Raw genomic sequence first — 17,370 nt, forward strand, 5'->3', positions numbered from 1 at the left:
TTAAAGATGCTCCACCCACTTCCAGAAGCAGCAGTCTCTCAACTTCGGGACACCAGTCCCCCCCAAATTTCACTTCCTGGGGCCGAGGGGCCTCGTGAACAGTTTCAACTTTGGGACACCAGTCCCCACTAAATTTCACCCCCTGGGGCCGAGGGGCCTCATGAACAGAGGTCTTCCTCTCCGTGGAGACAGAGGGCATCTCACACCCCCTTCAGCCGTCTCTGTTCACGCCGCTGCTTCACTCTTGACTCCTGGGTGTTGCCTCCCCCTAAATACAGTCTCTGGGTCACAGGGAAAAAACACAGGTCTGTCCATGGCCATACAAGAAAGAGACCAGCCCAAACTCCATCATCTCTTCCTGCTTAGGATTCTTCTCTTCTCTTCCAGCTTTCTTCCCGCTTGTCTATTTCATCTCTCATCTCTCTCTCTATTCATTCTGATTTAGGAGGATTCAGTATTTGTAAGGTTTCGATTAGTTTATAAAGGGGTTAGAATCTTCACTTCTGCCTGCCCAGAACTCCCACAGCTGCCGCATCCCCCGCTTCTGGCCGGCCGTGCTGCCAGCACAGTCTCTGTCTCTCTCTCCGGGGGGGCTGCCCAGACATCTCAAGTCTCTTCCACCCCTGCACCCTTTGGGGCTCCCGGCCTCCTGCTCACAGGCTGCATGGCCTCCCCCTCCCCCACCCAGACACAGCTGGGCAGGGGAGAGGTCCAGACTCTACTTACCAACATCGGATTCCCAAAAGAGGAAGTTTTCTGGGAATCTTCTGCTTTTAACCCCTGTGTGTTCTCAGAGGCGTATCTAAATCCTCAGTGGCCAGCACAGCTGTCATTTTCAGATCTGGCCACAGATTGGCCTGACCTAGACCTTTCCAGAAACACACTTCTGGGCCAAACCACCACACAAACAAACAAAAATAGCCATCTAATGGGGGACCAATAGAAAAAAAACCCACAGTATTTACGGAATTCACAGAATGACTAGTTTGGAAAACACCGCAAACATCGAGTCCAACCCATGCCTTAACACCTTAACTAAACCATGGCACCTAATACCACATCCACTTTCTTTTTAAACACATCCAGGGACGGTGACTTCTCCACTTCCCTGGGCAGACCATTCCAGTAGTTTATCACCCTTTCTGTAAAAAACTTCTTCCTAATATCCAATCTATATTTCCCTTGATGCAGCTTGAGACTGTGACCTCTCGTTCTGTCAGTTGCTGTCTGATGAAAGAGACCAACCCCCACCTGACTACAACCATCTTTCAGGAATTGTAGAGAGTGATAAGGTCACCCCTGAGTCTCTTTTTCTCCGGACTGAACAGCCCCAGCTCCCTCCGTCATTCCTCACAGGGTTTGTGTTCCAAGCCCCTCACCAGCCTTGTTGCCTCCTCTGGACATGCTCCAGCATCTCAGCATCCTTCCCAAACTGAGGGGGCCAGAAGTGGATGCAGCTCTCAAGGTGTGGCCTTACCAGTGCTGAGTAGAGGGGAAGGATGACCTCCCTGCTCCTGCTGGCCACACTATTCCTGATACAGGTCAGGATGCCATTGGCTTTCTTGGCCACCAGGGCACACTGGTGGCTCATGTTCAGCCAGCTGTCAGCCAGTAACCCCAGGTCCCTTTCTGCCTGGGCACTGTCCAGCCACACTGTCCCCAGTCCATAATATTGCAGGGGGATATTGTGGCCAAAATGCAGGACTTGGCACTTGTACTTATTAAACTTCATCTTGTTCGACTCTGCCCATCTATCCAATCATTCCAGGTCTCTCTGCAGAGCCCTCCTACCCTCCAACAGATCAACACATGATCCCAGCTCAGTGTTGTCCGCAAACTTACTAATGAAAGACTCAATCCCCTCATCCATGTCCCCCATGCAAACATTGAACAGAGCTGGTGGTTCCAGCACAGAGCCCTGAGGGACACCACTGGTGCCTGGCTGCGAGCTGGATGCAGCACCATTCACCAGCACTCTGGCCTGGCGGTCCAGCCAGTTCCTAACCCAGCAGTGTTCTCCTGTCCAAGACTGGGCTGCAGCTTTTCCAGGAGTTTGCTGTGGGATAGAGTGTCAAAGGCCTTGCTGAAGTCCAAATAGACAACACCCATAACCTTTCCCACATCTGCCAGGTGGGCCACTTGGTCATAAAAGGAGATCAGGTTGGTCAAACACAACCTATCTCTCCTAAACCCATGCTGACTGGGTCTGATACCCTGACCATCCTGTAGATGCTGCATGATGGCACTCAATATAAACTTTTTCATCACCTTACCAGGTCAGGCTGACCAGTCTATATAATTAACAGAATCCTCCTTTCCACACTTTTTGTGAATGGGTGTCACATTGGCCAGCTTCCAGTCACCTGGAACTTCACCAGTGAGCCAGGACTGCTGGTAAATGATGGAAAGCAGCTTCCCAAGCTCATTTGCCAGCTCCCTCATCACCCTGGGATGGATCCCGTCTGGGTCCATGGATTTACGAACATCCGAGCAGCTCAGCAGTTCTTTGACTGCCTCCTCTTGGATAATGGGTGGACCATTCTGCTCCCTGATATCATTGAGCAACCCAAGAGGACAGTTGTCCTCAAGGCAAGTTTTCCCACTAAAAAGTGGCAAAGAAGGTGTTAAGCACCTCTGCCTTCTCCTCATCTGCAGTTACTAAGTTCCCTTCTGCATCTAATAAAGAACAAAGGTTGATCTTACTCTTCCTTTTACCATTAATATATTTATAAAAACATTTTTTATTATCCTTTACAAAAGTCACCATTTTAAGTTCAAACAGAGTTTTGGCCTCCCTAATTTTTTTCCTACATGCTCTAGCAGCCCCCTGAAATACTTCTGAGAGACCTGACCCTCCTTCCAAAGATAATACATCCTTTTTTTATTCCTAAGTTCCTCCAAAACTTCCTTGCCCATCCAGGCTGGATGTTTGCCTCGTCGACTCATCTTTCAGCACATAGGAACTGTCTGTTCTTGTGTCGTCAAGATCTCCATTTTGAAGCAGGCCCACCTTTCCTGAACTCCTTTGTTTTTAAGGGCTGCTTCCCAAGGAACTCTCTGAATAAGTTTCCTGAATAGGACAAAGTCTGCGCTCCAGAAGTCCAATGTGAAAGTCTTATTTTTGTTCCTCCTGATTTCACCAAATATTGAGAATTTTGTAATTTCGTGATCACTGAGTCCTAAGTGACCTCCAACCACCACATCTCCCACCAGCCCATCTCTATTCGCAAACAACAGCTCTAACACAGTCCATCCCCTGGCGGGCTCACCCACCAGCTGTGACAAAAAGTTGTCCCCCACAAAATCTAAAAATTTCCTGGCCTGCCTCTTTTCAGCTGTACTGAGCTCCCACCAAATGTCCAGCAGGTTGAAATTGCCAGCAACAAAAAGGGCTGAAGATCCAGAAACATTTTCTAGCTGTTTATAGAATGAATTGTCCACCACTTCTTCCTGGTTTGGTGGACAATAACAGACTCCCAGTAGGGTGTCAGTCTTGTTGGCCTTCTCCTTAATTCTTACCCATAGGCATTCAACTTTCTTACCATTCTTACCCATCGTCATTCCTTTCAATACCCATGGCAAGAAAAGCCTCCCTAATATAAAGGGCCACTGCTCCACATCTTTGCTTTTCCTGTCTTTTCTGAAGAACTTGTAGCCATCCAGTGCAGCACTCCAGCCATGTGAATCATCCCACCACACTTGTGTGTTGGCGATTACATCACAGCTCTGCTGCTGTACCATGGCCTCCAGCTGTTCTTGTTTGTTGTCCATGCTGTGTACATTGGTATACATATACGTCAACTGGGCTGCTGATTTCACTCTTATCTCAGGCTTAGCACCCTTGCGCCTGCTTCTGGACAGCCCAGATGCATCCCCTTCCCCCTTCTGACCTAGCTTAAAGCCCTCTCAACGAGTTCTGCCAGTTCACAAGCTAAAAACCTTCTGCCCTTAACAGAGAGATGGAGTCCACCTGGTTCCAGCAGGCCAGGTGCTGTAAAAGTTGCCCCATGATCAAAGAATCCAAAATTCTGCTGATGACACCAACCCTTGAGTCATTTGTTGATAATGTGAGCTCTCCTCTTCCTTTCTCCATTTTTATCAGCCACCAAAGGGACTGAGGAAAAGACTACCTGTACCCCTGTCCTATCAATATTTGTCCCAGTTCCCTAAAGTCCGTTTTAATTGCCCTGACACTCCTCTTTTCAATCCCATCACTGCCAGCAGTGGGTAATAATCAGAGGGCTGAATCAGCCCAGGAAGTCTCTCAGTGACATTCCATACCTGGCCCCCAGGGAGGCAACAGACCTCTCTATGGGGTGGCTCTGGTTGACATATGGAGCCCTCTGTTCCTCTCAGAAGAGAATCACCCACTGTGATTACCATTCTTTTCTTTTTGATGTTAGTCGTGGTAATCCTTCTCACAGATGAGTCACAATTGGAAGGCACACTGGGCAGATAATTTTCTTCTAAATCATGTGGCTGGCTCTCTAGATCCAGGCATTCAGAGCTATTTTGAAATGGCACCTGGCTTGGGGATGGGGTTCAGGAGGAATTTTTATTATTACCTCCTCGAGCAGGTACCCATTTCCACTCCCCTTCAACTACCAGGTGCCCTTCTAGCACCTGAGAGTGAGAGGCATGGGAGTCCCCTGACTCTTGGTAGGCCTCCCTTAAAGATGTAAGGGCTGAACTCCTCCAGTCTATTTCCCTTTCACTATCCCTGATATTCCTTAGTCTTTCAACTTCCTCTCTAAGCTCAGCCAGCAGTGAAAGGAAACCCCAAAACCAACCAACCAACCAACAGAAACACTGCACACAGGACACAGTAAACCTTACTGGCACGAAAAGCGGCAACCCTGCCTGCTTACCCTGCCTGCGTGAACTGTGATGCAAACTGCCATGCCATGCCCTCAGAGCTGTGCCAGGCTCCTGTTTGCCTCACAAACTGCCATGCCATGCCCTCAGAGCTGTGCCAGGCTCCTGTTTGCCTCACAAACTGCCATGCCATGCCCTCAGAGCCGTGCCAGGCTCCTGTTTGCCCACTCCAGGCCACCATGCTCCCTAGAGGCCTCTTTTAATCAGCCCGCTACTCAGCAATGGATGAAGTAGTAATTTTAATGCCCACCACCAGTTTTGTCTTTGATAAATGTCTCAGAATATATCTGTTAGCACTGGATTTAATGATACAGTATGTTTACAAGTAAGTGTTGTATTTGCCTACAGAAGCCATGCGGCATGAAGGGAGATTCTGACTAAGGAACCCACATCCCAGTGACTACAATTGCTTGAAAAGCAGACTTACCATCAGTTTCGGGACCAGCAGATGCAGCAGTTCCTTTAGGCACAAATTGAGGTTGAGGAGAGTCTGTTGAGGGAAAGAGAATTTATTTCAGAGAATACAAATTTGAAAAAAGCAAGGAAATGCACAAAATTGAAGGGGGTATGTTTGCAAGGAGAGGCTATTACAGAAATGCTAGTGGTTTGTAACAGAAGGGAAGTTCCAGGAAGGGAATTAAAAATGGCAATAAAAAAATTCAAAAATGCAACACACCCAACACCAACACTTGCCAAAACCAAAAAAAAATATCCAAGCAACCAAAGCCAAATTAAAACTTAGAATATCTAAGCAAATAGGGACCAAGAGAAAAAAAAAACAAAACATTAATTTTAATCCCTGTGTTAGCTTTCACCATTCCCTTTCTCCTCTGATAAATGTCTCACAATATTTCTGTTAACAGTAGTTTTCATGTTCCATTATGTTTATAAGTAAGGTTTGTTGTATTTGCCTACAGAAGCTGAGCAGCACGAAAGGAGCTGCTGTCTAGGAGCCCACATCCCAGTGACTACAATTGCTTGAAAAGCAGACTTACAATCTTCACTAGGAGTAAGAGCCTCAACAGCTGCTAAGGGTTCAAATTGAAACTGCGAAGAGTCCCTTCCTGTTGTTAATGTATCAACTTTGGGAGCTGCCAGTGAGTAGAGATCTACAAAATTTCTAGGCACGTGCTTTAAATAAAAGTAGAAGGAATCATTAGTGACAGGCAAGCTACACTTAAATTCCAAATAGCACACATCCAAAATCGTTACAAAAGACAGATTTTTTTTTTTTTTCAGCAGACAAACTATATACAGTTTGTAAGCCAGGCAGAATGTCAGTCCCAGGAGTAAAACATCAAAAACATCTCACACTGGGTTTTGTATTTTTTCTAAAATGTTGAATATTAATGTCATTGAGGAAAAGGGAATTACTCCACCCCCTAGTTAGAAGATGCTTTGATGAGATATTTTCAAGCATGCAATACAGCACTGGGATCTTGATACAACTTTTTCGTTTTATTTCAATACAAGATTCACTGCAGGTTCAATTTCTGTTCACAAAAAATTACCACACAGTTTCAGGACAAAGTTCACACTTCCAAGATGAATCAATTTACTAATCCTTCCACTCCACAGCAAAAAAATTAACTTGGCAGTAACAAAAGAAACATCAGAAACCTACAGACCTCTGAAAACAAATAATCTGATTGCACTATAACTGGAAAAAAGGAACAGTTTCCATGTATGCAGCAGAAGAATGTCCCAGTTTTGTTATATTGATTGTATTGATGATAAATTTAGAAGCACAAGAAAGCTCAGATGATTTGACAGTGCTGGTAACTTTATATCTACCCCAGGTAGTCTCAGCTAACTGTTGAAATTATTGATCTTCTTTACAATGGTTAATCACATTTTATATGTTCTGTTTTTCCCTTCAGATAGTATGACTTTGGTCTTTTGAATGTAAACTTGTGATACAGACAAAAATCAGCTTATCATCACAAACAGGGCTTTGCAAAGATTTCTGCAGTTTTCCTTTCATTGGTTTCACATTGCTGATTTTCAGAATAGATGTTAACACAGCTAAAATCAATAGGTTGTTTCATTGTAGTGTCTAGGAAACAGAAGTGGCAAATTAACCAATATCACATCTTTTCTCATCAGAAAGAATCTCCAAAAACATCCTGGTGCTGTGGTTCTAGTCCTAAAAGAGGATTCTTGCAGATTATAAGGCTTTTAATTGAAATGTGCTCATCACAGGCTAACTAAGGCAGTTCTAGAGGATGTGCCTGCAAAGAACTCCACTGCTTTTAATGACAAGTGTCCCTAAAGTCATTCCTAACTGCTTACCTTACTCAAGATTGCAGGATTGCCCTTAATACAGTTTGGCACAGAGTAAAACTAAAATCCATTAGGTGACCTCTGTCCATAAAGGGCAAATTGTGTAATAAAACCCCAATAAGGAGCTTGGAAAGGAATCAAACAGGAACTAGAAATGAGGGCTGAGGAGAGAGAGAGGGAAAAGGGGAAAACAGAGATGGGGAAAGGGAGAAAGAGGAAAAAGGACAGAGAAAAGGAAGTTCACAGTGACACAGTCTGTGAGCCATTGGTGCTGTTTGTCCTGAGTTACCAAGTGCACCTGAGGCTGCCAGGTGAACAAGAACTTTGCAATTCTGCCCCACCAGCAAGCTCCCCAGCACATACTGTACTATGTTATTTATACCACAAACACTTTGTGCAAATATGAAATGCAACTTTTTGTGTTTATGATTCTCTTCTGAAGAGAAAGAGGGAATAGGCTGCAGATGCTTCTGCTATCATTGTGAGGTCAAAAAAAAGGGGGAGTTGGGTTAAATGGGGCTAAAAAAAGAGAAAAGGAAGCAACATTCTTTACCAAATTGTGGAAAGATGCCACCTGTGGAACTTTTTATGCAGCTCTAGAATGGATCATCACTGTGCTGGGGAAACATTTGTAATTTTACCCTTTGATGGATAAGCTCATCTGTGCTAATTAAGCTTCATGGGAATCTCAAGGCATTACATATTCCATATTTTCATATTTCCATATTTTAGTGTGGAAACACGATAATGCACACATAATTTATATCTTTATCATACTGAAATATATGTCTGCATGCAAGTGGGCAACAGTGTACAATTTCCAGCTTAGAACCTGCCTTTCTTGAATGTTGATTCTGTGACCCTGATCCTGCAATTATATACTGCATTAGAACAGAAAAAAATCTACAATAAGTGGGAAGGAATTACTGCAGAAGCTCACACGCTGTATGCAATACTTACTCTGCCTAAGTTTCCTTGCACTTGACTCAATTACCTGCTCTCTCACTGATTCAGACAGAGAAGCACAAAGAAAGAAATATGTACTCACTCTGCCTTTTGTTCTCTCATTGGGAAAAAAACATCAGTCTTGGCACTAATAGATCCTGCACAGCTATAAAGACTAATAGAGTTTCTGCAGAAGACATCAAACTTAAAAACAATGAGGAGGCATTGCACTGAATCTGTGTTCAGAGCTGAAAATATGGCACAGTTTCTGTTAATTTCTCTTTTTTCCCAATCACTGTTTTGTCCTAACAAAATCAGTATTTTGAAATGTGCAAGTCTTTAAACCTACATGAGCAAAATAGCTTCTATATTTAAACATTCTAAATAGCAGTTTCTTTTAAATGAGGAATGCTTAAAAGCCCACAATTGATTCTAGAACTGTGGGTTGAAAAAAGTCTGATACTGACCAAGAAGGAATAGGAAAATCTTGTCTTCTTTGTCTGGTTAGTTTTGTTTGTTTGTGGAGATCTTACTTGGCTTTGGTTTTGTTTGTGGTTTTTTTTGTTTTTTTTTTTTTTTTTAATTAGTCTGGTGCATATTAATGGAGAAAAAGGAAGGGGGACAGAGGGATATTAATTTTCAGGTATATTTACTTCTGTCCACGTTTGTATTCCCATCAGTTATTTAATGCTGTAACTGCAAAATTAAAAGTTACCATCATCTCTGAAATACCACGTGCAATACATGAAATTGTCTTTCATCCCTTGACTGCAATAGTTTTGAAGCTTTTTGCTCTCCACATGCTCAGAGCAGTCTATCTGCCTGTTGTAGCTCAGATGCAAAAAATGAAAGAGAATTTTAAAAAAATTAAAGAGGATTTGTTTTAGCCTCTAACCTGGAATGATGCAGCCTCTGGTCTGCCTGCTGTTGCTTCCTCTGGAAGGGTCTCCAGCCGCAGGCTGGGGAGTGGCGCGGCTGCTGCAGCACGTGATGCCATGGCCTGCTCTCTGGCCTAAAGGGAAAAATACCCCAGCATCAGTGGTAATTCTCCTTCAGACACACCAGCTGGGATGAACCGTGTCCCCTTGAGCCTGTTGAGTGGACTTGCATTGATCCCTGGACCTTATCATCCATGAATAAAGTATGACTGAATTTTCATTGCAAATAAAACTGTCATTCACAGTGCTGGGAGAGAATGCTACAAAAAATTAAAAACCAAACAAACAAAAAAAACCCAAACAAACAAAAAAACCCCACAACACCTTGCCCTGGTGTGAAAAGAGAAAGGCCAAGGACATGGCACGTATGTATTACTGTAAAAACACAGCACTTGCTGCATGACATTCACTTCCAAAGTTTGAAAGAAGCCAGTGTGGAGATGGTGGTGGCACAAAGGAAATTTTCTATCTGCACCGTTTGCTGTAGGAGAAACATGCAGTTTAGGTTCTGTCATTTTCCATGAGCATTAAAGGAAAGAGACTTCAAAAAGATATCTGAAAATATAATTAACAACAGTTTTGGTGAACTCAGAAACTAAAATAAAGAAGAGATTCCCATGTTGCTAGGAATTAAAGATATAGTAAGGGAAATTGACACTCCAAGGTAATGAAATCACTTCTTTTGCTCTGTGCTGCTCTAGATTAAAAACAGTTATAAAACCATCTGCCAGGAGAGCTATAGTTGAAAATATTCCTTTCTCCTAAATAATCAATATGTACAACTTGGTTGGACCTTCAAATAGTCCTATACCAGGCCACAATTTTACAAGTCACAGGGAGAATTTGAGATTACTATTAAGTTTAAAACATGATTTTAAAAAATATCATGGAAGTTTCTGATCACAGATTATGACTTCGTGCCTTTTCTTTTCCTATTTATGATGTTTCATAGGTTAAAGCAGCAGACACAAAGCCAAATGTTTTAGGGCCACCAAGTATGTGACCTCTCATCATTCAGTGGAGGGGTAACTCCACAACAATTGCCAATTTTTGGTGTGTTCCATTAGTCTTTACTTGTCAACCAGAAACAGTGCTCAGGGAGAAAGTGAATTTTGTCATAACTTCTACATTTAGAACAAGCTGTGTATGTACTACAAACTTGCATTTTATTTCACTGAGGTTTTTTTAAGATGGAAGAAGTTGAGAGGGGAAACTTCAGTACTAAGGAAAGGAAGTTGCTTTGCAACAACTTCTCCCTTGAGAGTAAGCAGTTCTAAGGCTCTAGCATGTTTGGAAAAAAATGAGGGAACACTTCAAATTCTTACCTCATTCAGGGCAGCCTCCACAGCTTTCATGTGATTAATTATCAACTCTTTGTCTCTATTATAAAAGAAAACAAAACAAAACAAGAACAATCGAGTAACTTTACGGAACTGAAGCTCTACCAATGTAGAAATTAATCTTCTGCTACTTTATGGCTGTCATGTCTTGTAAAATAATTGTTGATAACACAAACTATTAGGATTTTCTCCCTTTTTCATAAAATCTCCAATGCAAGCGCTAAAAATAGTTAATGCACCACTATTTGGTGCATTTCCATTTGAAAGGTGCTTCTGTTGAGGATAAGCAATTAAAATGGATGTAATTATAGGCCTATCAATGAACAACCATCATGGCTTGGATACAGGTGCCATAAAAAGTCTCAAGCTGGATGGTATTATGTTCTTGTATTGGAAAACACAGACAGATTCTGTTTATTTAATCTGATTTGTTTATATGTTCCAAAGGGAGAAAAAACTTTATTAGTTGTGAAGAGTTGCTATAATAATGGAGGGAAGAGTAGCTTTCTTTGTTGATATTCAGCTGCTATAAACAGGGGGGGGAAAAAACAGTTTTAAAGTTACTTCACATTAAAATCACCTTTTCTGATATATGTATGGCCACAAGCAATGGTCTTTACTGAAATGCCCAAAATAATTGGGGCAGGATGAAAAGGGCAAGCTTTCTAAAATAAATCCTTCTGCAGGTGACACCCACTTTGATCAAATCCTACCAAATAACATTGGTCATTTTAATTAGCTTGTTAAACATTTCATTAAGGACTATACAAATTGCATTATTTCCCTGGAACATAAAACCCTTAAAGCTTCTCAGATGTTGTTCTTCAGAGCTTGAATGATCCCAGGTATGATGAGCAATTTTAATGAACTAAATTTTTTTTAGATCCTAGCCGTGGAACAACAATATTCATAATACGTATTTCATACTATGATAAGTATTAGAAAACAAAGTCTGCAAAGATTTATTTTTTTTCATATGGCATAAGAATAGGTTAATAACAAGCCCCTTCAAGTCAAGGGGGTTCCTTTTGACTACCAATCTTTTCAAGACCAGTGCCTGAGCCTTTCCTTCCACTCCAGGTTGTGGTGTAAGCGGTGTGGGGAATAGGTCTAAATCCAAAACTCCCTGAAATCAGCTGGAAGATCTGTCTTGTACCACAGGAAAGGCTAGGTCCAAAATGGGTTTCAGTCCCTTTGGCAGTGAAGACCTGTCCCCTAACTGATGCTTCTGTATTTACTATAAATAATTTGTATCTGTCTATAAAAAGATGGTGTGGAAACACAGAGAACAAACAATAATTTCTTAAATTAACAGAACTTTAAGGATTTGCCATAGAGATGTTGTCAGATCACTAAGATAGCAGAGGTATTTTGTTTGCCAGTTATTTCAGCACCTAGAATTTGGAGCAACGTTATGGGATAACTGCATAAAATGCATGACCTAGTATTTTGAACTAACACTTTTGTTTTAAGAAGACTATCCCTGAATTTAAAAATAAAAGAGACATATTTACTTTTCTCTTCTAACCTTACACTGTCCAGGGCTAAAGCCCTGCCCATGGAAGTAGGAATTTAACATTTTGTTCATTTTAAGTGACATCCCCTAGGCCCCAGCACTCACTTTACTCCCTGATCAAGGGCAAATTCTGCCTCCTGGAGAGTCTCCCACAGCTGCTGCTGGTCTTGCTCCATGTCTTTCAGGAGTCTCTTCTGGTGATCCAGGACTTGGTCTCTTCTCCTCAGCTCCTCCGTTGTATTAGGGAGGCTCTGCCAGCAGAGAGCCAAGTTACTCTTTAGCCCAAATAAACTTCACTTTATGCCACTGGCTACTGACCAACGTGAAAGACAAATTGATTGTGAAGTAGATTTGGACCACTGCATACTAAGGTTTTATGAATTTTCTAGCAAAAACATTACTGACTTGGAACCCCCCTAGCTATGTATATTCCATTATATTTGCTATGTATAAATGTGCTTTAGAAAACAAAATTATTGTAGGCAAAAAAAAAAAAAACAAAACAAACACCCATTGAAGACTTTTTCTTAAATTGTTAAAAAATAAAACATAGATAGCTTAAAAAAATTAAAAAGGAGCCTTTGAAGTGTTTTCTCAGTAGCCTAACATTCCAGCAGACTGAGTAGTGTGTGTGTATTTACTCCTGTTATTTTATTTACAGAAGGACTGCACTATTTGGCTTATTTAATGAAAGGTAAAGCTCTGGTGACTGTTCCAGAAGAATAATCTTACCATCAGAGATAAATTGGAGACTTGGTTTTTATCTATGTCAGTAAATGAGAGTGATTCCAGTCTGCTACTCAGCTCCTGAAGCCGTTGCTGGTGCTCTTCTAGAAGCAATCTTGCCTCATGCTCACGCTGCAAAGCATTCTCTAACTCCTCATGTATATTGTCTTCGTTGATTCTCTGGAAAGAGAAACAAGTTGTGCCTGATTCTGTAACTATATTCAGTGGTTTCTCTACCACTGAGTGAGTTCCACTTGCAAACATATCAAATTCTAAAATAAACACAGGCTTAGGATTAGTATTGAGAGGTTTTTTTAACATGAAGACATCACTGAACAATAAGGTGGCAGAGCAGCTAATTGCTGTGTTTTTCATAAAGAACATTCATGTAAAGTCCTAGCATTCATTATTCTAGTCTAATTAGCACTATAGGATGCAAAACTTTGACATTTAGAAGGAAAAATATGCAGATTAATGTTCAAAACTTTAGTGGATAGCTTATTAACCCTTGTAAACACCTTTGTGGAGTGTTCTTCTCATACATTTTGGGAAGCAAAATCAAAGCTTTCTCAATGGAGTAAACAGGATCACATACAGGCACTCCTGCTTCCAAACAAATACAAACATCTTTGGGAAAAATGCAAGGCCATCCAAGGCAAGAAATACCTGATCTCATAAGGAAACCACTAATACAATCTTCCAAAAATGACTATTTTTATCACCTGCTCAGGACTGTCTTGTGGTTTGAAATCCTTTGGGTAAAATGATTAAAACAACCAGCTCTATGAATGTGACAGTGAGACAATCCTTTTTTTTTTTTTTTAACTTTCCGTAACATAACATTACTTTTGAGTCCACCATTTAACACTGTTTCCATTACCAGAAGTCTTGATTGTGAATGGAATCTTGTCCTGAATTCTTGTCATGCATAACATATATTTTACTAAGGAATACAAATAAAAAAGAAAACTCCAACCACAGTAACAGCTAGAAAGCACTTTAGGTTTCTATAGTAGAATATTTTCAGCTTGTAATTCTGTTTTGTAGTTATAAATAGCAGTCATTAATGCCTGGAAGTTAGGGCAGACAGTTGCTTTTCTCTCTATGTATTCCTTTTATGCCTGATGAAATGACTTTTTCAGGATAACTAGGCCAGCACATGTCTTTTAATACATTAGTGCTTGCATGGAAGAAGCTGCTGTCCTCCCAGAAAGGAAAAAGAAGATCCTGATTTTATTTGTCTTCAGTTCATGAATCACAGATCTGCCTGGGCAGTGGACAACACTAAGTCAAAGTGTGGAATAACTCCATCAACTGAACAAAAGACACCCACAAATCTGAAGACTCTCTTATGCAGTTCTCTGCTCCTGTCAACAGGGAACAAACCTCATGTAGCTTCCATGCTCACAGCTCTGAGAGAGAAAGAGGAGAAGTTTCCAACCCAACACCAAAAATATTTCATATTGCTAGGAATAGAAACAGAGCAAATGTTACCACACAATGAGAGATTTTCTAAACATGCCAAAAACTTTCCTTTGTCCCTGCTGCTACGCAAAAAGATGGCAAAATTGTTATTCAGGGTGTAGCTGGGTAAAGACAGTAGAAAGGCCCAAAGTGGTCACATAAGGGGAGAAAGTCTTCAGAAAATAATCCAGTGAAATACATCCAGTGTGCCAAATCCACAGCAAAACAAGCAAAAAGCAAAACAACAACAACAAAAAATCCCCTCTGCTTTTCTACCTGAAAGCTTGAAACAATTTTCAAGCCATTTTTACAGTCAAATACTTGCACTAAAACTAAAAGAGTGTATGAAATAGAAATAAACATTTCTACAATGGTAGATAATGAAGCTTGACAAAAAAGTTGGATAGAAAGACGGAACATTCTTCACATGAAATCCTATTCCATATCTACAAAATACCCTCTTAATTAGGAATGCCAGTACATCCTATCCACACTCAAAAACCATTTTCAAATTATCTTCTCCAAGGTGTTGGTGACATTTATTCAGGTATTAAAATTTTTTAAAGGTTGCATAATAACAAAAAGGGTAAGAGAATGGCAGAGCTCTTCCACAGCTCAGCACAACAAATGCAGCAAATCCTCAGCACAGTAAATATTTTGACAGTGTGTTTTAAAAAACCTAAACAATGTGTGCCACTTTTTTTTTCCCTTACTATTGAGGGGTTGGTTTTTTTCTATTTAGTATTTACTATTGAGGCTTTTTAGCTTACAATTGAGCCTTCGTCCAGGCTGAAGCTGGCTGGAGGATGCAGTAATGTCCCAGAGGATTCTTCAGCTTTGTTCCTTTCTTCAACCTGGTCTTTCCATTGCACACTTGAGGATGAATGCTGTCTTTGTGAACTGGAAAGTTTCCACAGTGAGATACTTTAACCAAAATTACTTCTGTCAAATGCACTGTGTTCTTTTAAAGGATAATCAATGGATATGGCAAATACCACTTTAGCACATCACACAGCTTCTGAAGCTGCTTGCCTTTCTTAATTGAATGAAGAAATTTATATTCCTTCTAAGAAAGATTTTTCAAGTGGTTATCTTTTCAGATACCAAGCCTCGTGTCATGCAATTCATAAGATTATTTGGATATGGCCTCAAAGTTACATATAACAAACAGAATTCTTCATATTTTAATTAACACAACAGTTGTCTTTGGAGAGACCATGGTCACTTCTTGCATCATCAACCTGCTTTCAAGTACAGTTCTTGCTCCTAAGGTTTTCACATGCCTGACTCTACTCTGTCGTGACTTTTAAAGCAGACTAGCCAGAATTTTAATCTGTTCTTGTACTGTGTCACTCAGGAAAACAGATAGATCAAGAACCTGGCAGCTGATGAGGAAACTACAAGGCCAAACAACAGCATAAAGGAGACAGAAGCAGAGACAGGAATCCAGGGAAGAATTTAAAAGATTGCCTGAGTATTTAGGCACAATGTCAGGAAAGCCAAAATCTTGCTTAAAATTGATGTTTGCAAAGGATGATAAAGGCTTTTCCAGCTCAAGTTTTAAGTCTCTTACTAAAAACACCTTCATAATTATGAATCTTGAATGAGTTGCTCAGGCCACAAACTTCCTTTCTTGTAGGAAAACTGATTTTTTTTTTTCCTTCTCCACTGCTCCTTGTGTGAGTAAGTCAACATAAACCCCTGTGTATACAGACCCATGTAGTTCTAGGCTGAAAGAGAGGTCACCCAAGCTCTGTTACCACAGACACAGCAGACTGTGCTGGGCAGGAAACTCCCAAGAGATTTTGTCTGCTCTCACACGTTTCAATATCTTTTAACCATTTAAAGCTTTCTACAGCCATTCAAAAGTTGAAAACAAAAGCTATCCACTATAAATGATACACAGTTTCTTGACAGGAGTCTTAGAGATTCAACTGACTCACCGAACTGGAAAAAAATGTTTTCATAATAGTCTAAGTGTATGTAGAAGATATATTCTAGACCTGCTGGATATGTTTTCCTACACTCATCCCAACCACTACTGGAGGCTGGACCTTACCATAACTACGATTTTCAAAATTTTTGGTTTGGCAAATAATCTGTAGAAGGCCAGTTTTTATCTGTACCCATTGACAACACCTTTGGTTAGTGATAAGGGCCTGTTATTAATGGACTGCCAGGTTCTGATCCTTTACTTTGGTTTGGCACATCACACTAGATTTTCTGCTGACTGAAAATTGCAGGGAATGTAAACTACGAGTTGTACTCAAGCTGTTTACTGCCATTTTGCAATGGCTTTAAAAGAAAACTTACCCTTTTTTTCCTCTCTCCTGTGCATTTTCTGACTCTCTGGAATTATTCCATGCTCCCCCTGAAAAACCTCTCGTCCCAAGTTGGTTTTCCCTCAAAATGGTTTCAAGTTCCTGAATTCTCAACTACCAAATGGTAAGAAAGCAGTTAATGGAAGTTAGGAAAGACTATCTTGGTCTTTAATGCTGTTCACTGTTCTGTTCTGGTTTTTGCAGGTGTATATATTTTACGAATTCTATATGGAATTAGAAAGCATTGAATACATGTAAAAATGTATCAATACATAGAGTTCAAAACAGAGGGAAACAGATATGCTGACCAAAACACATTTTATTTTCTTTTCATGGTGTTTGGATTTTCCTGTTTTAAATTATTTATACTACTGAAGTTTTCCAGGGGCATTCTCTTCATTAAATAGACTCATAAAAGGGTAGGATTGATTAACAGTAAAAGCTACACTTGCACTCAGAACAAAGTTAATGTGGAGTGTGTCCATGTACATAACTAAGGAAGAAAACCTTCCTAGTTCTTCACCCATAAAAGATAAATCTCTAACTTCTAGGAATGTTACCCTTCAAGTTCCTTTGTATGTTGTAAAAGTAGAGAGGGAATCAAAAAACTGAAACATCACTACTTATTTAATCATCACCTCAGAAATCTATGTGCCTGTACTTAGAGAACGTCCTAAGAAAATAACTGACTGAACAAGTGGCAATGCTTGTTAGTGTTCCTCAGAAAACAAGAAAAACCCTTGAAATTCCCTTTTTGTTTTCTCATTTAGTTTTTCAAAAATCTACTATGAAGGCTTTGTTAGTCAGTACATGAGCACTCAGCAACAATCTTACAGGTTTTTCACTTTTATTTTTAATAAACCTTAACTGCTTTAATGTGTGTGACACAGTTTAATAATATAAGAATTTAATATTCAAATATACATATAAGATTTTTTTGCATATTCAAACTTTTCTGGTAA

General features: G+C 40.5%; 1 protein-coding gene across 5 annotated transcripts in view; it reads right to left on the reverse strand.

Annotated features, from left to right (window-relative positions):
* Positions 1 to 17,370, reverse strand: part of LOC135289798 (mucin-12-like) — a 55,093-nt gene that overhangs the window by 23,676 nt on the left and 14,047 nt on the right. For all 5 annotated transcript variants that reach the window (XM_064403626.1, XM_064403625.1, XM_064403627.1 and 2 more), the window contains 8 exons: positions 16,401 to 16,522; positions 14,858 to 14,987; positions 12,630 to 12,803; positions 12,003 to 12,148; positions 10,367 to 10,421; positions 8,999 to 9,115; positions 5,871 to 6,006; positions 5,303 to 5,365 (listed from right to left, as the gene is read on the reverse strand). In XM_064403626.1, coding sequence (XP_064259696.1) covers positions 5,303 to 5,365; positions 5,871 to 6,006; positions 8,999 to 9,115; positions 10,367 to 10,421; positions 12,003 to 12,148; positions 12,630 to 12,803; positions 14,858 to 14,987; positions 16,401 to 16,522 — 943 coding nt within the window. The remainder of the gene's footprint in view (positions 1 to 5,302; positions 5,366 to 5,870; positions 6,007 to 8,998; positions 9,116 to 10,366; positions 10,422 to 12,002; positions 12,149 to 12,629; positions 12,804 to 14,857; positions 14,988 to 16,400; positions 16,523 to 17,370) is intronic.

This window comes from Passer domesticus, chromosome Z (genome assembly GCF_036417665.1).
Source record: "Passer domesticus isolate bPasDom1 chromosome Z, bPasDom1.hap1, whole genome shotgun sequence".
NCBI classification, from domain to species: domain Eukaryota; kingdom Metazoa; phylum Chordata; class Aves; order Passeriformes; family Passeridae; genus Passer; species Passer domesticus.